At 38.5% G+C, this 21,321-nt stretch overlaps 1 protein-coding gene across 2 annotated transcripts in view; it reads left to right on the plus strand.

Moving 5' to 3' along the window:
• The first annotated feature begins 313 nt into the window (after positions 1–313).
• The window catches only part of NAB1 (NGFI-A binding protein 1), a 43,456-nt gene continuing 22,448 nt past the window's right edge, over positions 314–21,321 (plus strand). Inside the window, exons 1-2 of one of the 2 annotated variants that reach the window (XM_043577322.1) lie at positions 314–663; positions 10,814–11,651. In XM_043577322.1, the coding sequence (XP_043433257.1) occupies positions 10,833–11,651 (819 nt within the window). In that variant the 5' untranslated portion in view covers positions 314–663; positions 10,814–10,832. The remainder of the gene's footprint in view (positions 664–10,813; positions 11,652–21,321) is intronic. The other variant, XM_043577323.1, reaches the window with a different exon arrangement.

Genomic DNA, 21,321 nt, shown 5'->3' on the forward strand with positions numbered 1-21,321 from the left:
CTTCCCGCCCCCTCCCCCCGCCCGGAGCGGGACTCGCGGGAGCCGCCCCCTCCCGGGCGCCCACTTGGTTCCTCCCAGCTGCCGTGTGAATGGGCCGCCCTCCGGATTCCGCGGAGGGGGCGGCGGGAAGAGGCCGAGCCCGGGTCCCGGCGGCCGCCGCCCCCGCCCCCGCCCCGCGGCGGCCCACGCCGGGATCTGCGTCACTCGGCCGCGCGTGGGCGGGAGCCGGAGCGGCGAATGTAGCAAGAGCGGAATCTCCCAATGTGACAGCGCGCGGGGGGTGGAGGCGGCGGAGGCGGGCGGGGGAGGGGGAGGGTGCAGCGCGCGCCGGGAGGAGAAGGGAAGGGAGGAGGTGGAGGGAGGACGCGGCGGGGGAGGTGCGGCTGCCACCGCCCGCGCGCCGGAGCCCTGAGGAGCCGCCGCCGCCAACGCGGCCGAGCGGAGCGCCGTCGGGGCTGGCGGGCAGGAAGGAGCGGCGGGTCCGAGCTGGGGGGGAAGCAGGGAGAGCGCGCCCACCACCTACCCTTCCCCCCTCGATGGGAGCGGGGGCGTCCCGGCCGCCGCTGCCGCCTGAGGAGGGAGAACTGGGGGCCGTCACTTCGGAGTTGGGGCTGAGCAGTCCTCGCGGGAGAGTGTGCCAAGACCGCTGCAGCCGCTGGCCGAGTACGTACCTGCTCGCTGTCTGCCAAGTGCGAGACGCGTTGGCGCTCGTGAGGCGGCGGGCGAACTTGGGGCGGCAGAGTCGCCGGGCCGCGGGCACTCGGGGGCCGGCGTCCTGGGGAGCGGGCCCCGCGCGGCCGCCACCGGAAGAAGAGGGCGGCATCTGGCTTGTGTGGGTGATTCCCGGAGAAATTCGGTGCGCGGGGCAGCGAGAAGAGGGCGAGCAAGGCAGCGGGCCTGGGTTGTGCGTCTTTCCTCCGAGAGAGCCGGGGGTGCGAGTCCATTCTAACGCGACTGGGGTCGTCGCGCGGGGCTCGGGGGTGCGTAGTGTATTGTGCGTGGTGGGTGTTCGCGCTGGCTCCTGAGTTTTGCAGCCACCTTCCCCAGGGGGGGAATCTTTTTGTTGATTTGTTTACTTTATAGAAATGTTACACTCAGTCTTAATTTTTCTCCTGGGTATCCTCTCCTTCCAAATGTAGTTTTCTTTTTAAAAGCGGAAGGAGAGTTTTGCTTGGAAGTGGCTTACAGAAACTTGGCACCAAGGTGCAGGGAAGCGAGAGACTCGTGCTCACTAAGGCCGAGTGTGGAATTTGCAAACACATGTGGGACATAAAAGCCTTGGATGCAGGCAGAGGTGTGTGATCTTATTCATGGAGAAACATTGCAAGTGCTATCAGGTTTATGGTTTTCAATCTCAGGGTTCACAAGGCTTAAGATATGAAACGACACTTCCAAGTAAGCCTAAAAATATAAAAATATTCCGACGTCTTGGAAAAGGATAATTGAGTTGGAAGATTCAGGTATAGATTCTGCAGACCAAGTTTGCAGCCGGTGATCTGAAGGAATCTTTGACTTGCATGTAGCTCTATCCCACCACGCTCATCGAGATCCGTGAGGCATGGAAAATTTGGGGTAACTGTCAATTTCAGATTGCATCCCAAAGAATTGACTTGGAGTAACCTGTCACTACCAATTGGTTTGCCAGTGACGTGTCTGCAAACTCAAGGAGTGCAAAGATCAGAAGCTGAGAGGGAAATTCTCAGATCTTGTTTAAAAATATTTTGGCAGTTTTAATAGATAATATTAGATTGCATAGGAACAGAGGAACGGAATTTAAAATAGATTAGTCACGTAGGAAATGCTAGGCTGTTTTGTTAGAAAAGTGTGCACACAGTGAATTACCTTTTTAGATTTTCACTTTTTTGAAGATTTTCCCTTGTGAAACATACCAAATTATGACACGTCACAATTTATGTGTGGGTTTTAAGGAGAAATATTGGAAAACGATGCATAGGACTTTCTCTATTTTGGGTGAAGGCTTAAAAGAGCTGCTTCTAACCTAAGTGCCAGTAGAAGTGGGCTCTTAGATTCAAGGGTATCCTTTTTCCTCCATCTTTCAATATCATTTGAGACATTTAATATTGTCCTTTAAGCTTAAAAATTATGTTATACCCCTAGGTATTAAAATACATATAAAAGTCCTCTTAAGAATGTATAGCTGTCTGGCAAGGTCAGCCTTCTTTGTTCTTGTTGGGGTGTTGGATGCTGGAAAATTAGGTCTTGAAAGAAAATAATTTCAAGGAACCATGGGAGAGTTTCTTGTTTTAATTTTATTAGTTTAGCATCTTGCACAAAAGTTAATATGCCATCCTGGTATTAGAAAAATCTCCTATTCCTTGTCTCTGGTGATTCTCTGTTATATGTGAATGAATCCATATTAATAATAATAACACTGAGGCATTGTAGACTTTTAATTTTATTTCATTCTGCCTGCTAATTGTGGATGTAATTAAAATGACAGAAATCCTTAGGAATACTAAACCTGATAAAAGAAAATTTAGTGAGTTTATGTGTCTAATAAGTAATTTGATATATTAATTAAATCTCATCCTTTTTCAGAATTATTGATATAATTTAATCTCAGCTAAAATAATTTAAAATTTTCCTTTTTTTGTGACTATTAAGGAACACCCGTTTTCCTATAGGAAAGTTAATAGATTTTCATTCCTCTGAGAATCAATCAGTTAAAGCTTCCGATATTTTAATCACACTTTAAGGACATAATGGTTTATTATTAAGGATTTTGGGGGTTTGCATTGTGGATGCTCTGAAAGAAGAAATTAAATGTATTACAAAGTGGGAAAGACCTTTGAAGAATCTATTGCATGAGCTTTAAATATTTAAAGTAAAAGGTAGTTGAATGGAAACAAATATGGCAGGTTTGTGTGTCTCTTGACCTAGACTCTTTTCTAAGACTTGGGTCTCATCTATTCCATTAGAAGTCTTTATTTTTGTTGGTGCTCTTCATGTGCATTATGAATATGATGTTTTATGCTTTATATTTCTTTCATGGAAAGGACCATTTTATAATGTTTTGAACAGTTTAGATCTTGCTAATGTGTAATTGTCTCGCATATGAATATTTCATCATGGAGTTCTTTAAATCTATTAAGGAATAAATAATCCCCATTCAGGCATAATAAAAGGTCCCTAGCCCCTTTGCTTTGGATTTAGTTTTATCTTACCTGCTTCTTTCATACTTTTCAGTAGAATGAAGATTAGCACAGTTACGATATTAAATGCAAATTTCCTTTTTGATCTGACATGTTCAAAAAATTAGTACAATAGTAGAGTGTCTTAAACTCTCTTAAACTTAATAATGGAACAAGTGGGAAATCAGAGAAGTTGATGCTGGGAAAAAATAGTAATCCTCATCTTGTCAGAATTCTCACAGCTAAAACATACCATTAGGGTTTCAAATAGTTTGTCATTTCTCAATACATTCTGTTTAGGGGGCTGCACGTTAATTTGCACAGTACATTAATTTAATTTTAAAGAGAAATTTCTTTTTTTTTCTTTCTTTAACATTTATTTATTTTTTAGTGACACAGAGAGACAGAGCATGAGCAGGGGAGGGGCAGAGAGAGAGGGAGACACAGAATCCGAAGCAGGCTCCAGGCTCCGAGGCATCAGCACAGAGCCCGATGCGGGGCTTAAACTCATGAACCGCGAGATCATGACCTGAGCCGAAGTCGGACGCTTAACCGACTGAGCCACCCAGGTGCCCCAAAGAGAAATTTCTGAAAATAGTGATAACATTTATATACACTACATGCATTCTGTGTGCTCAGAGGACAATGTTTCTTGAATGATTTGGCTGTGAGTTAATTGAAGAATTTCCAGCCGTATCCTATAAAATACCTATGTTAATGCGTAGTTATTGTTTAATTGAAAAAATAAATTAAATAAATTAAATAAATACTGTTTTTCTAATTTAATAGATTAAACTTAAGCATTGGATACTTTAATTAAAACTTTAAGGGGTCTGTAAGACATTTTTCTCCAGCTTCATTCAGAAATCAGAAAAAATCAATAGGAGGGAACATTTTAAGTTTCCCAAGTTACGACTAATATCCATTAGGAGCTATATGTTTAATTCAGAGCTATGACAGCAATGAGATCCAAAATACCTTAAGATCACTAAATGCTTAGTAATAAATGTGTTTAAGTAAATTATTTGGCACTTGGAACATACAGGAGTTAGTGCCTAGGCCAAGTCTGTAGTCTTAAGTGTAAGCCGTGATGTAACTAAACTTAATGATTTTAACTTGAGTTGTAGGACTAGGACGAAAGTTAGAATTCATTTCCTAGGCTTAAGGCTCATCCATTCCTAAGCCCAGTTCTGGCTTTTCATAAACCTTTTGTGTTTCAACCTGTGTTGTAACCCACTGAGCCCTTCTCCCCAGGCCCTATACCTTTAAGCTACAGTCTTCCGAACTTGGTGGTACTTCAGAGGCTTTAAATGCGGTCTCTACCCTCAAGTTTCCTGTTTTTTCCTTACCATTTCCAGTCCCTATCTTTCATTCCTTGGCACACACTGGATCTCATCTAGATGTTAAGAGGAAAACAGTCTGGTGGAACTAATTCACCTTAATCTGTAAATGACTCATGAGCTAACTTCCCAAGTTTTTTTCACATTTTTTATAAATCTGTAAGAAGCTGCTGTTAACTTAGACAATTTTAAAGTAAAAATTTCAGGCTGTGTTGGGAGGAAGGAATTTATAGTCCTTTGCATAAAAAATCAGTCACATTTTACTGGGATTTTGCCCTTGCTTTCTCCTCACTGCTGGAAGAGTCTCTCCTCTTTGGAATGCCACAGACTTCACAAAAGTGTGTATATTTCCTATGTCATGAAGAGGAGGATTCAAGAGTAGTGATTATGAATCCATTTGGTATTTGTTATTTGAGGATAGCTTAGATTGCATTTTTATTTGTGGAAATGGAGGGAAAAGACTTCTCTTTCATGATCTCTTAAAATGCTGGTGCTGGGTCTGGACTAACACATGAAGTATATTCTAACACTAATCATATGTAGTTTCTGCATCAGGGAATGCATCCTTTGATCTCTTGGAAAAATAGCCATGTTATGGGAATCAACCATACAGCCTTATGAGAAATATTGAGGATGAGAGAATGTAGGAGATTATAGGGAAAGTAACAGCTAAAGCACTGTTACTAGATTCGAAATTCTTCAGGACACCAATTTACACAGAGAGCATCCCTTTTGGTATGTGAAAGGGGGCCAATGACCAGATTTTGTCTCAAATGTTGGTTTCATTCAACAGCAGCCTTCATAGAGACTTTATTCTACATTGAGCACTTTGCTAGGAACAGAGGGGATAACAAGGCCGGTTCCTACCCTCAGGGAGCTTATAGCCTGACAGTAACCTGTTCCGCAGAGCCAGGTGGGGTTGCTTCTCTGTTCTGTGGCTTCTTATGTATAACACTTAGAATGGCAGTTGTCACAGTGTTTAAGTGTCTGCTTCTCTGTCTTCCTACTCCCTCCTAACTCATTCCCCATGAAGGTCATCTTTCTTCCAGATCCCCAGGACTAGGTCAGTAACTGGCATATTTGAATAAGTGGGGAAAAAATGAGACAGGAAGTAGTGTGGGGTTCAGAGAAGGGAGAGGACACCTACACCAAGGGGGTGTGGGAAAGGCTTTATGGAAAAGGCTAGTGGAGGTGGGTGGGAGGGAGCGTGCCTGGCACAGGGGCAGGGAAGTGGGAGGCACATTCGAGGAATGCCCGGTGTATCAGTTTGGCATGAGCACAGGGGCATGTTTGGGACCAGAGAGAAGGGTGGAAAGGTAGGTTTGGGTCTGGGATGCCTGTATGAGTAGTTTGGATTTCTTTCCCTTGAAGTGGGGGCATTTGCACAGGTGGAGTAAAGAGGAAGATCTTTAGGAAGATAAAGTTGGTATTGCAGTCTGGGATGTATTGAAGGTAAGGGGGAGCTGTTTTCAAAGTTGAAGCAAGAAGCAGTCAAAACTAGAATTGGGTGCTTTTGAGGCAGAGAAAGAAAAAGGGTGGTGATGTGGTTTAAAGAGATGAGGATTTGAGAAAGGAAGAGGAAAACAAAGATGAAAGAGTAGTGGCGCAACTAAAGAAATAAGAGTTGGGAAGAGTAGATTTGGGAGTGTGGAAGAAGGGAGGAAAATGTGAAGTTTTGACAATTTCCAGGTAATAGTTGAAATGCGAAATTATCAGAAAAATGATTTGGTCTGATGGTTCTCAAACTTTTCAGTTACGAAGATTATTTTTTTAATTAAAAAATTGCACATGTTCATTGATATTTTTTAGTATTTTTGAGTGAGAAACATATACTGTAATGACAACAGCTACTGTGACCACTTCGACCACTACTGTGAATTCGGTTGCACTTTTAAATAAGTTTATTATTTTATTAAATCACAAGGTGTTTACTTTCATTCACAAAGTAGGCCTGTGTGAGAGGCATGTTTTTTACTCACTAGCCAGTGGTTGTTGCACATTTGCCAGTAACCCCACGGTCCCTGGCACTGGTCCAATCTTCAGATAACGATTTGGAGGTCAGTCTGCTTTTTGTGATAATTGAAGCCTGGGAGTGGTTGAGATTCTCTTTTGATGGAGAATATGGAAAGACAATAGAAAAGAGATTTAATGTAAAAGTTGAGAGAACTCTTGCACTTAAGGAAGGCATTGCCATTACCAAAGTCAGGTATAGAGTGTTTCATGGAGTTCTGTCAAGCTGCAGAGAGGTTAAAGAGAGAGGCTAATGATAATAGCTGCTTGAGAGTTTTGATAGAGTTGTAGGACCAGGAGGCAGGCGGAAACTTCTTGGAATGGATTCAGGCAGGTTTAAGGGAAAGGTTTGTTTCTCTAGTGACCAGTAAAGGCCTCTGTCCTACACTAAATGCCAGAGAAGTTTTGTTTCCTGTAGCCATATTAAGTGCTTCGTTGTGGTTCAAGGACAAAATAGTAGGAGTTGACCTGTCAAGTTTTCTGGGCCAAGCTAACCCCTTATTTTATTGAGCATAATTCGAATCTGACAGGTGACTGATGGTATCCAGTAAGGAAGCAAAGTGAGTTTGTTTTTAAGGTTCTGTAACAATTATTACCATTAAAAATAGATTAATGAATAACAAATGGCCTTAATTGAATCCATTGTTGTTTAATTCCTCTTCCTCTTGAACTGACCAGGCTGAGAACATTCAAGCTAGTACAAGTGGAGGTTTGCTGTATATAGGCAGCAGGCCTTTGGTTGAGATTTTGAATGCAGTAAAAATTAGTAACCGGTTTCTCTTAACTTTGGAATTCATAAAAAGGTCAGACTCAGCATGGTTGTTTCAGCATCCTGCAAAGGCCAGGTAGCAGTAGTTTTCAGCTGGGTAGATTTACTATACTATTAGCTACCTGTTTAGCGTGTTGTCGTTCGGATATTTTTATATTTACTAAAGATTGGAGAGATGTAGATAGATGCTTGCTCTTGACTTGTTTGACCTTCATGTTGAAGCATGAATAGATACAGCGTTTGTAAAAACAGAAAAACTCATCTTATAAGAATTTTCTTTTAAATCAAATCAAGTTAATGTATGAAGTGGTGGGTGTTTAAATTATCACAACTGGCTTTTGTAGGAAACTGAAACATTCTCCTAAAGCAAAAGCTTAAGGAGAAAACTCCTTTCCCAGCAGTCAGTGTGGGCCTTTAGAAGCCTCCTGGGACTCTAAATAGTTGACTTATTTATCTTTCATCTGGTATCTTGACTTTGGAAATGCACATTTGGTCCTATCAGTCATTACGGAGGCAGTATAATAATTACTGCTTTCTTAATGGCACTGCTTTCTTACCCCCTTAGGAACTAGAGGGTTTCTTTTCTTTCTAGGTAAAGATGAGAAAGGATAGACATTTTAAATTAATATTTTCCAAACTTACAGACTTAATGTCAGAAGAATAAAAACTTAAGTTTGGGTCTTTAGTTCTCCTTAAGTTTTTTCTGTTTTATATTTGTCTAACATATATTCCTTTCCTTTCTTATTGCTAATAAAAAGATTCAAAAACTATTCTTACAGATTTTCTCATGTAGTCTTTCTTTATTGTATAATTTGGGGGAGCACATATGATGAAATCATCACAAACCCTGCAAAGTTATAGTCCTTTTATTAAAAAGATTGTGTGTGTACCTGTATTTTTTTTTTTTTTTTGTATACTCTTGAGCTGAAAGTCTTTGAAGCTCTTGCATTAGGTGCATGATGGGAAAGGAGGTTTCCTTTTTTCTACCTCAGACACTTTCTAGAAGTCCTTCTATTTGGTATAATGTAGTTCAATACGGACTTTATCTTGCGTCTGTAGTTCCAAAGAACTGTGTTCTTAGGTTTTAGTGTCCAGCTGGATGAAACGCTCTCTCCCTGGAGAGGCTCCCTGGAGTGGGAGGGCAAGCGGATCCTCTTGTGGGTGATTTGGAAGATGCGAGAATGTTTTTATCCAGAGGGCTGAGGTGGCATGAATATGAAGGTAGACTTAAAAAATCTGGATGATCACAATATGTAGGAGTTTGTGGTACCCAGAAGGTATACTAAATAGGGATCTTCTAGTGTATGTTGCCAAATTTATCAAATCATGAGTCTCCTAGGGTACAACTCTGTGACGTAGGAAATTGTATTTTTTAGTAGCACCCCAAGTGATGGCTGCTGCTCCCCAATTAAGTTTTTTTTTTATATCCCTTATATAGGGATATAACCCTTGGGGACAGGTCATCAAGTCACCTGGCAATACCCTTGTAAAATAAAGAACCATAAAATTTGAGGAAGTCACTAGTTGATCCAAGCAGATTGTGGATGACACAGAGGTCCCCTTAGAAGTCAGTCCTTAGGGTGTTAGGGAGCTACATTCTTCTTCAATGGGATGACTGAGACTAGGATTTTGTATAGCATTCTGGTCAATGACATAAAATAGAAGTCCCAAAAATTGGATGACCTCCTGGCCTTTAGAGATGTTCCTAAGACTATCTCCCAGTTAACTGTTGCTCTGTACAATTTTGAGTTGCAAGTGGAGCTTCCGTTTTCCTCTGATGTACATACTCTTTTGGCTTTCGATAACTTTCTCCATGGAGGGCTATAGGATACTTTTTAATCCTAAAGGAGTAGGTTGATTACAACATGTTTGTTTGTTTCTCTTAAATGGAAGTACTTGGCCAACTCCTCTTTGTATGTGGGAGGTCTCCAGGCAACTGTGAATAACTTTTAAAGGCTGCTAAGAGGTCAAGAAGTGCTTTGCTGGGTCTTGTTCTGTCTCTTTAAAAGCAGGCTTCTCTGTCTTGATTGGGTTCTAAGAGTATGTTTCTTCCTGGACTCTGTCTTAGGCTCTCCTCTGTTTCTTTGGAGGGCTGTTCCACTCTCCCTTTTTCCATTCTGTATCTCTAACCGTTTATACACACTTAGGCTCCAGTCTGTTACTTTGCATGCAGGGCATATCTATTTAAGCATTCTACCTTACGCCATCTTCAAGTGCCATATGTTTGAAAGAGAATCTCATCATCCTGATTTTTCTGTATCCCCAATGCCTGTCGCGGTTCTTAGACTGTGTAATCCTGTAGTCATCTATTAACTCTTTTCTTTGTGGAATCACAGAAAGTGTCAAAAAATGGTAGCCATTTCCTTTCCTTCATCACTTACATCTAAGTGATCACCAAGTCCTGTCATTTATTTGTTTGAATTTTTCCTCCTTCTCTTTTTCTTGGTTCTTAAATTACCACCACCTTCTATCTTCTCACCTCCAATTCATACTGAAATCTATCTTCCTCTGCCTGCCAGACTAATCTTGCTAATTTTTCTTCATAAAATGGGAATTACTATACCAATTTCGCAGGGCTGTTGAGAGGATTAAAGATCTTCTTTGACTTATAGTTGGGGTAACATTCCAGTAAGTTGTAACATGTCATGTGTTGAAAACGGGTTTAATACACCAAACCTAACTGAACATCATTGGTTAGCCTAGCCTACCTTAAACGTGCTCAGAACACTTACATTGGCTTACAGTTGGGCACAATCATCTAACACAAAGCCTAGTTTATAATAAAGTGTTGAATATCCATGTAATTTATTGAATACTGAAAGTCAAAACCAGTGGTTGGCATGGGCACAGAATGATGGTAAGCATATTGGTTGTTCTCCTCATGATTGTGTGGCTGACTGTGAGCGTTGGCTCACTGCTGCTGCCCAGCATTACAAGAGAGTATTGCTAGCCCAGGAAAAGATCAAAATTCAAAATCTGAAGCATGGTTTCTACTGAATGCATATGGCTTTCTCACCATCGCAAAGTTGAAAAATCGTAAGTCAAACCTGTAAGTTGGGGACCATCTGTAGATGTAATGTAAAGTATTTGTCATATTGTCTGAGGCAAAATAAGTATTCGGCAAATGGCAGTATAACATACTTATTATGTCCTTCTGAATCTGATTATCCTTCACTTCACCTCTGTATCCATACCATGGAAGCAGCAACGTGAAAAGTCAAAAATAGAGGATATAGAGCCCTGTAAGCCTTGGTTTGAGTCTTAGACTTCTGCTTAACTAGTTGTGAGATTTTAGGCAAATTACTTGCATTCTTTATAGTTTTCACTTTAAAATGGAAACAATTATATTGACCACTAGGATTGGTAGGAGAATAAAATGAGAGAACTTATGTAGAGGGGGGATGCTTCCTTAACGGTTGCTATGCAAATGATCCTTGTCTTTGTTCTTCCCACACTGTATTTGTAAATCCTGTGGTGTCTGAAAAACAGGTTTAAGAATTTTGGAGCAAGTGAGATGAGTATTTCCTCTCTTCTTCTTGCAGGTTAAGACCATCCACAGTAATGGCTGCGGCCTTACCCAGGACCCTGGGGGAGTTGCAGTTGTATAGAATATTACAAAAAGCCAATCTGCTGTCTTACTTTGATGCCTTTATTCAACAAGGTGGTGATGATGTCCAGCAGCTCTGTGAAGCTGGAGAAGAGGAATTCTTGGAAATCATGGCGCTCGTGGGCATGGCTAGCAAACCCCTTCATGTCAGAAGGCTACAGAAAGCTTTGAGAGACTGGGTTACAAACCCTGGCCTTTTCAATCAGCCACTGACTTCCCTGCCTGTCAGTAGCATACCCATCTATAAGTTACCAGAGGGATCACCAACGTGGCTGGGGATATCCTGCAGCAGTTATGACAGGAGTAGCAGTGCCCGGGAACCTCACTTAAAAATCCCCAAGTGCGCTGCCACCACTTGTGTGCAGAGTTTGGGACAGGGGAAATCAGATGTGGTGGGGAGCTTAGTGCTGCAGGGTATCGGGGAGTCCAGACTCTGGCAAGGCCACCACGCCACCGAAAGCGAGCACAGCCTCTCTCCAGCAGACCTTGGCTCCCCGGCTTCCCCGAAGGAAAGCAGCGAGGCCCTGGACGCTGCCGCCGCGCTGTCTGTGGCCGAGTGTGTGGAGCGGATGGCCCCCACGCTGCCAAAAAGTGACTTGAATGAAGTGAAAGAGCTGCTAAAAACCAACAAGAAGTTGGCCAAAATGATCGGGCACATCTTTGAGATGAGTGACGATGATCCACACAAAGAGGAGGAAATTCGAAAGTACAGTGCAATATATGGCAGGTTTGACTCAAAGAGAAAGGATGGGAAACATCTCACGCTTCATGAGGTAAAAGGCCCACATTTTTCTTTGTATGTGTGTGGTAGGTTTTGTTCCTTAGAGGTAAGCTGGGTAATATTTTGCAGCGAAGGAGATACACTCCCTGAAAGCAGTGTTAAGAACCTCTAGGTGTTCGCAAAATATAAACTCTTTTATGAAAATAGACCTTGTTTATTGTGTTGGGTGTTTTTGCGTTGGACTCAAACATGTTCAGCTTTGGAACTACGGTGTAGGGGAAGAATTTAAGCAGGGAAAGCATAAAGTCTGTGCACTTAGAAGGCAGTTTGTATTTTAATGAAGAAATAAAACAGGATTTTAAATACAACCATTTAAAAAGCATTTTTGTAGACATTTTTTAGAAAAACAATTTGTAAAAAATAGCTGGAACTTAAAAGGAATTTTCAGCTAGCATAGAAAATAAAATTATATTAGATGAACGTTATTATTATAGGTTTGAAAATTGTTTTGGTTTGACATTTGGCATTCAGATTCTCATCATTGTATATTTGTAGCACTCTGTCCAGAAATATCTTCCTTAATTAGAAGAATGCATATATATCTCTTTTGCACGTACTTCCTTTCTCTTCTTGTCCATCTGGTCAGTGCATCATCTTTAAGATTTCACTCAAGCATAAGCTTAAGTCTGTTCTGATATGTTTTCCCACAAGTAGAATGATCTCCCTTTCCGTTTCCATTTTTATCCCTACGTATACTACTGTCATAGTAACTTCGGCACTTCATTGTACTTATTTGAATACTAGTCTGTCCCTCACAGTTTACTTTGGGTTCCTCCAAGGCAGAGGTAATGTCTCATTCATTTTTATATCTTCAGAGTCTAACACACTCAATATGTGCTTAGAAAATAAACACATTTTCAAGAGTTAAAAAGGCGATTTTATTGCTGATTTTTTAAATAGCTTTTATCCTGTAAAGATTGAAAAAATGTTCAGTTGAATATAGTATTCCATGTAAGAAACGTTAGATTTTTCTCCTAAGATTTGTACTTTAACACAGAAAAGAATGTATACTTACTGCAAAAATATTCAGTCATTACAAAAGGATGTAAAGTAATTGAATCTGTAAACTTTCAGATAGTTTTCTTTACACATACAAATAAGGGATCATAGTTTGCACACTGTTCTCCAAATTCCTTTTTTTTTTTAATTTTCACATTGGTATTCCTTTTTTTTTTTTTTTTTTCTTTTTAAAGTTTATTTGAGAGAGACAGAGCAAGTGGGGTAGGGGCAGAGAGAGAGGAGACAGAGAATCCTAAAAAGGCTCCGTGCTGCCAGCGTGGAGCCGGATGCAGGGCTTAAACTCAGGAAACTGTGAGATCGTGACCTGAGCGGAAACCAAGAGCCGGATGCTTAACCGACTGAGCCACCCAGGTGGCCCTCCAAATTCTTTTTTTTTTTTTTTTCCAAAAAACTTAATAGTACACTCACAGTAGAATATACTGTTAGATATCTTTCCAAGTAAACGTAGAGGTGCCTTTTTAATTTTTGTGTTGCATTATATTCCATAATGTGAATGTGCCATTATTTATCTGAACCATTCACTTGTTGGTGTCATTTAGGTCATTCTATTTTTTCGATACTATGTATGGTGGTACATGAATATTATACACCTGGTCCTTTACAGACAGACTCATGCATATTTTTCTATGGAATAGCTTCCAACATCTAAAATTACGGGATCAGAGAATATCTAGATTTAATATTTTAGTAGATACTGCTAAATTGCCTTCTGCAGCTTCTATACTGCCATTACTATATGCAGGTATCCATTTCTCCACACTCTTGCTAATACTACAATTATCATTCTTTTTAATCTTTGCCAGTCTAACAGATGAAAAATTTTCATTGCTCATATTTACTTTCCTTAGGGAGGATGAGTATCTTTCTATATGTGTAATGGACATCCAATTTTATGTTCTTATCCTTTGTTTTAATGTTGGGGTTCTTCTTAACCTCTAAAAAATTGATTGGATAGAACTTTTTATATTTTAAGGATATTAACCTTTTGTCTCACGTTGTAAACATTTTCACAGATTATCATTTGTCCTTTGACCTTTCAGACTCATTGCCATACTGAAGTTTGATTTTATGTAGTGTTATTTACTGATCTTGTCCTGTTTGATTTCATTAGTCTAACTCTCTATTCCTATACCAGTGTAGAGTTACATTAATTAGTATAGCTAAATAATATATTTTGGTATCTGGAAAGGCAAGTGTTCCTTCAGTAGTCTTGTTGCTTCTGTTTTTTTAGGTAGCCATATGCATTTCTCCTTTCAAATGAAATTTTTAATGCATTTGTTAAATTTCCCAAAATTTTCTGTTGCTATTTTTATTAGAAATTCCTTAAAGGTATGGATTCACTTGGGAAAAATTGACATATTTACAATAATGAAAACGCCCATACAATAAGTATAGTGTCTACATTTACATATTCCTCAGTAATTTTATAGTTCTTTATTCACATATCACATAGGTTTTGCACATTTTTTGTTAGGTCAAGTACTGCGTATTATATATATGCATGTTAAATGTTTATTATATATTTAAATTTATTTTGTTTAATACAGGGTATGCAAATATATAGGATTTAAAAGGGATATAATTGTAAATGAAATTTTTTTCCCCACTTTTTTTTAATTACTATCACTGGCTGATTTTTGTATATTAATCTTGTTTTCAGCAATTTCACTACCTCATCTTTTTAAATGCTTTAGATTTGGATGCATAATGGAGCTCAGAATAAGGAAATTGGTTAGTAAAATGCCTTAAAGTAACAGCGAATCTGTAATTTGATATATGTTGGGCATATCCTTTTGCAATTGTTATACATATTGTTGCCATACAATAACAGACTCACAAGGATTTAGGAATAGATCCAGAAAATACACTTAGTGTTATAATTCTGATACACTTTGACGTTTTCACTACCTATGAATTAATAGAGGAGTTGTTGTGGTTGTCATTAGTAGAAAACAAAGGGAAAAACATGTTGGCAGTTTTAGTTTCATGCTTTAATCTAGTTTTTATGTGATTTTTTTAAACATAGCAGATGAAACACAGAATTGAGCCAGTATTATTATCAAAGCAAACATATGTTAAAGAGATGACTTTAATAAACCAAATCAACCTCACTTTTTTCTTTTAGAAGTCCTAACCTACTTTTAAAAGAGAGAAAAATTATTTCACACTTGGTTTTTGCTAAAGGGTTCTTTGCTTCTGTAGATAAATAGGTACAGATGGTATTTAGGTAATGAGATTATCGTGGGTTTCCCAAAATAAGAGAACACTCAAAATGAATGCTAGTAGGCTGAGATGTGGGGGTGGGGGCTTTAGAATATGTGGCTTGTATTTTTGAAACTTAGACCACTTGTTATTTGTAACTCAAGTATGTGAATCTGGTCCAAAATTATAGCTTAGGATAGATGTTTATGAATCAGGATGCTTCCTTCAAACTAGTAACCATTCAACAGCTTTGTGGAAATTATGAAATCTTGAGAGAATTAAAAGAGAAGGTGCTACATTAAGTGTACCATCTAAGTATGATAATTTCACATTTTCTCACTTGACTGTTTAAAATGAATGAAAGATATTTGAGTTTTTTCTAAATTCCTAAGATTAAAGAACGATACTGGTTTGTCTTCAATTTCCAAATATAGAAATACATGATTTACTGTTAATTCACTGTTCCTGTTTGTGAGTTTTCTTCATATACACGCAGTGGATACTGTTCTTTCAATCTTTCAAGACATAGAGCTGTATGTAGGTCTTTAGTGGATGAAAATCAAAAAGTTATCTACACCTGAAAACATTTTTTCAACTTTCTCAGGTACTTAAAATTCTTTTTTCTTGTATGTATTTTTATATTTGTTTCCAAATGCACTGTACATGGGCAGTAAAGAATTACAGAATTAATCATTGTTATAAACTTTTTTTTTAAGCTAAAGAATCAGCAGTGGTCTTAAGACCTGGTTATATTGATTTAGCATAATTCCCAAGGTTTTGGTATGAAGTTATTTTTTTCCAATTCTGATTACTTCTCTTTATTTATGATTTCGTACCCATGAACTATTTATATGTTTTTTTATTTCCAAATATGAGGGGTTTCCCTTAATTATTTTTCTAATGATTTTTAACTGAATTACAGTGTGGTCAGAACACAAGGTTTGCATGATGCCAAAGCTTTAAGATTTGTTGAGATTTTAGTTACAGTTCAGTATGTGGTGTTTTTTTATGTGCTTCTGTAGCTGTTGGTAGAGCGTTCTGTGTCTGTTTTAACAAGCTTATTAACTTCACTAGACCTTCTAAAGTAGTATTTCATTTCATTTCATTTCATTTCATTTCATTTCATTTCATTTCATTTCATTTCATTTCATTTCAGTCTGCTTGCTCTATCAGGAAGACTTTTGTTTGAAAATCACCTGTGATTGTGGAGTTGTCTGTTTCTCTTTGTATTTTGCAGTAACTATGTCAATCTTTAATAACACATTTTGCTTTAAAAGCCTATTTTGGGCACACCTGGGTGGCTCAGTTCGTTGAGCATCAGATTTTGTTTCCGGTCATGATCTTGCAGTTTGTGAGTTGTGCCCCACATTGGGGTCTGCGATGACAGCCTGCCAGTGCAGAGACTGCTTCAGATCCTCTGTCCCCCTCTCTCTGCCCTTCCCCCGCTTGCGCTTTGCCAAAAAATAAATATTAAAAAAAAGCCCATTTTGTTTGATATTAATATAAATACATGTGCTTTCTTTTTGTTAGTAATCGGTTTATGTTTTCTGCACCCTTTTACTTTCAGTTTTTCTGAATCCATGTTTTACATACATCTCTTGTAAATACCAATAGTTGGATTTCTTAAAAAAATCGAGTCAAATTTTGTCTTCTCACTGTAATATTTGACCTTTTTACATTTATTATAATGACTAATATTTTGAATTCATTTCCCTTATTTTATATTTCTATCCTGCCTCCCCCTCTTCAGATCTCAGGTTTACTATTTGGAATTAAGTTTCCTTTAGCCTGAGGTACATGTTGTAGAATTTCTTCAAAAAAATTTTTTTTAATGTTTATTTTTGAGAGACAGAGTGTGAGCGGGGGAGGGGCAGAGAGAGAGGGAGACACAGAATCCGAAGCAGGCTCCAGGCTCTGAGCTGTCAGCACAGAGCCTGACTCAGGGCTCCAACTCACTAACCAGGAGATCATGACCTGAGCTGAAGTCGGAAGCTTAATCGACTGAGCCACCCAGGCACCCCATATTGTAGAATTTCTTAATGAAAGCCTACTGACCTACCCCAACCACTGGAATATAGCTTAATTTTGCCCTCATTCTTAACTGCTGTTTATTCTGTGTATCAAATTCTATATTGTTATCTTTCCTTAGTAATTGAAGATACTTCCTTGGCTTTTGGTTTTCATTATTATGTTTGCAAGTCAGTGGTCATCTGACTACTGGCTGCTTTTGAAATCTTCTGTTTGCCTCTCCCTGTTTTTTTTCTCTCCTGATTTCTCAGTTTTTCTTGGTCTTTTCTTTACTGTATTATTCATGTCATGTTTTCAACTCTTTTTATTTCTTTAAATGAAATCTTTGAGAGCTCATTCTGCTGTCATTTCTGCTGATTATTACTTTCGATGCCTTGTTTCTTTGGATGTTTTATGATTTCTACCATTCATATTTCTTGGAACTGTGGGAATGTTTGGAAGTCTGGGAAGAAAATGGATTCTCCTAGAGGTTATTTGCTTTTGCTTCCACCAGGCACCTGTTTTCTGCACAATACAAGTCTGGGACCCCCTGAAAAAAATTCTCAGCCCACTTAGTGTGAATTAAGGCTAAAAATCATGTGAGGGCTGATTTGGAGTTATGAAATCTCCAGAGAGTATCTTCTGTTTTCTCCCACTCATAGTAACAAGGGTCAAAACAGGTAATTTCCCCAGCACTCTCCTGGGAGTACAGGTGTATTTTTAATTCAGGCTAATAGTGGGTGTGTAGTGCTTTGGGATTTCAGCTTTGTGGAGGAGGGGTCTTAGATGCCTCACCTTTAGTGGATCCTGCGTTTTTCTTCTTCTCTTCCCAGAGAGATGTTCCCACACTTCAGGCCGTGAAAACTGAAACTCAGGGTCATCTGGTTTAGCAACTGTCCTCAATTTACTCCTTTGAGATACTGTCTTCATTCATTTGAGCCTGACTAACCCTTACTGTTGTCTTGCTGCCTTATTGATGCATTTAAGATATTTTTCCCCTCCATTTCATCCAACATTTTTTAGTTGTTTCCTTTCAGGGGGCCAGTCATTCCCTCCCTGTGCTGGAAAATGAAAGCCTTGAATGCCTTTGAGCCTCCCTATCACACAGCGTTCTCATGGTATTTTTATGCTAACAATACTCAGTGGAAAGTCAAATCATGTGATTGTTAAAGATTATAATTTTAACTACCAGTAAAGGAAATTTTAAGTCTAGTTATAAATGCTAGAAAGCTAACTTCAAGAAATATTTTACATCAAGATTGAATGGAATTTTGGTGGTTTTAGCCACAAAAAGAGGAATTGGAGGAAGTAAACAATTAGAATATTTTATACTTTTAACAAAATTAGACACTTGGAATTTTTAAAAAGCTAGTATGGTACTGCAGTGACTACTGTGTTAGAGTATTTGTATAAGTTTTCGAAATATATCATAATATTTATTGATTTAATTATTAATTAGTATGAAGTCTAGAAAACACTGACAGAAAATACATTTTTGAGGGGTAACCTTGATGAGTCAGCTTCTTATTGTAACTTGGAGTGGGCCATAGTTATTTCTGCAACCTCAATTTTAATACCAGAGGTCTCCCTAAGATCCTGGAGTGCTCAGTCTACTTTTTTTTTTTTATCTTTTAAGCCTGAATTCAAGTAACGAAGGATGTGTTATGTTTGTTTGCTTTTTTGGTTCCTGATAGGATGGTGGAAAGAATACCAAATACTGTTTTCAGTTTATGTTGAAAGGTTATTTTCTCTGGTTGTGCATAAGGTGGTGCCTCTAAAGTGTTGTCAACTAAAATATCTTAATGACAATCAGAAGTTCTCCATACTAATTTAGGGTTATCAATACAGGAAAGACCAGGCTACATAAGAAGGAGCTTGAGAAGGACTTCAAGGTCATTGTAGCTACTACTAAGCCAAAATTGAAGTAAATTTATTTAGGAAATCATTCTTTAAGTATATTTCACTTTTAGCTCCATTAACACTGTGCCTTTCAAAAGCACTTAGGGAAGAAATTGGTCTATTGATGATTCTTTAGGAAGAGGGGAGAAGACTGAAAATACATTGCTTCTATTATGCTCTCCTATTCAGTTGTGGATTTAAAATAGGAAGGCTGGGGTTGGGGGGGAGGGTGTGCCCCAGCGGAGCTCAGTTGGTTAAGCAACCAATTCTTGACTTAGGCACAGGTCCTGATCTCATAGTGGTTTATGAGCTCAAGCCTCGCTTTGGGCTCTGCACTAACAGTGCAGAGCCTGCTTGGGATTCTCTCTCTGCCTCTCCCCTGCTCACTTACTGGCTCTCTCAAAATAAATAAATAAACATTACAAATAAAATAGGATACTTGGGTTTATTATAACATTGTCAGTAGCAAAATTATTTGAGAATAAGCCAATGTAAATTACAGGTGGAAATCTGGGGAGGAGGATGTAAGGTATGTAATTTATATCATATAACATATTCTTTTTAAAAATGTTTTTTATTTTTTTTGAGACAGAGAGAGACAAAGCATGAGCAGGGAGGGGCAGAGAGAGAGTGAGACACAGAATCTGAAGCAGGCTCTAGGCTCTGAGCTTCAGCACAGAGCCTGACACGGGGCTCGAACTCACGGACTGTGAGATCATGACCTTAGCTGAAGTCGGATGCCTAATCGACTGAGCCACCCAGGCTCCCCTATCATAACATATTCTAAATGGTTTCAGTACTTAAGTGGAAAAAATAAAGCTGTTAGACTAAATTACAGGAAAACATTTATGTATTATTAGGGTGTGAACGGAATTTCTATGCTTAGCACCCAAGACAAAAATTATAAGGCTGATGATAAACTGAAAAAGGAAAATACCTCTGCACATGAAGAGTTAATGTTCTCAAGTTCCTGAAGTCCATAAGAAACAAAATAGTTCAATGGAAGAAACAGGCAACTGCCATGAGCAAGCAGATTTTAAAACAACTTAAAAACATTAAAAAAGGTTCAGTTTTATAGTTAAAGAAATGTGAATTATAATCAAATGTCATTGAAAATACATTAAATTGGTAAAGCTTTTAAAATAAAATAACCAGTGTTAGTTAATTCTGAGTAATGGATCTTCATATAATTGTTGCTAGCATTATGATTTGGAGCAATTTTTCTGGAGAGTAATTTGGTGAAATATGTAAGTTTTAAAATGTAGTATGTTTTGTGGCCTTACGAGTTTATTCATAGGAATTTATTCCAAGAAAATAATTGAATATGTGTGCAGAGATATACAATTAAGAATGTTCTTAGCAGCTTTCTTTATAGTACATGAAAAACTGGGGAGTTTAATGTTCAGAGTGAGGTTGATTTAAATAATATATTACTCTTAACTATAATGGAATATTTCTAGTTAGTAAAAATGAGATCATAAAGAATACTTAAATTCATTTATCAGTTTACATGCCACGTGCTGATGTAAACAAACCACCTTTCTGCCTTAATATGTGATGTACAAAAATGTAGTGTATGTGAGAAAAGGCAATTGCAAATCTATATTCACGTGTATGTTTATATGTTCACAGATAGTAGACTATATACATTAAAATGTTAGTAGATGGAAGGTGTGCATTCTGCATTTATTTTCTTTTGCTTCTATTTTTGAAAATTTAAATGCAGATGATTTTTATGAATAAAGTGGGATGCCTGGGTAGGGAGAAAGTAAATGCCTGCCTTTTTATGAAAGGAAACCAGAACTAAGAACAACTTTGTGCCACGTGTGTCTCCTCATTTACCTCTTGTTAAAATCCCTTGAGGTAGTTCCCGTTTTGATTATCCTGTTTTTGCCTCTGAGAAAACTGAGGCTCTGAGAAGATTTTACATGCCCAAAGTCCTACAGATGCTAAGTGATGGAGCAAGACTCCTCTCAGATCTGTCTGCCATCAAATCCCATTCTCATCTTGCCATCAGTCATGTGTGGAACCAGCATGTTTCTTGCTTTTTAAAAAAGTGTGATATACCTCTTCGCAGTTCCCTCCATCAATTTAAGTTGGTAAAATTATGTGAAAAAACCTTTTTCTGATTTATGAAAAAATTAATAGGTTTTGAATTTAAAAGGTAACATTTGCTACTTTAAATTTCATTACAGAATGTTTTGTCAGGTAGCAACTCTGTATTGGCATTATTTAACACTTTGATGAAAAAGTAGAATTCGATGAATTTTAGGGAATTACTGACTCCAAGACAGTGATTTTCCTTTTTGGCCCTAATTTGTGATAACTCTGGTACTAAGTGATTTGATAAATATTTAACTCCAGTCATCTAATTTTTATTCCTTTCTAAGAATTTTCATATCCGTTCACTTTGAAAAATAGGTCAGACCATGTATACTCATTTTTAGTTAGGGGAATGTTATCACCAAATCATATCCTATCCCCTGGCTTTTCATAAAAATGAGATACAGAACATTTTTTACTTTTTATTTTAT

This window comes from Prionailurus bengalensis, chromosome C1 (assembly GCF_016509475.1).
Source record: "Prionailurus bengalensis isolate Pbe53 chromosome C1, Fcat_Pben_1.1_paternal_pri, whole genome shotgun sequence".
NCBI lineage: Eukaryota > Metazoa > Chordata > Mammalia > Carnivora > Felidae > Prionailurus > Prionailurus bengalensis.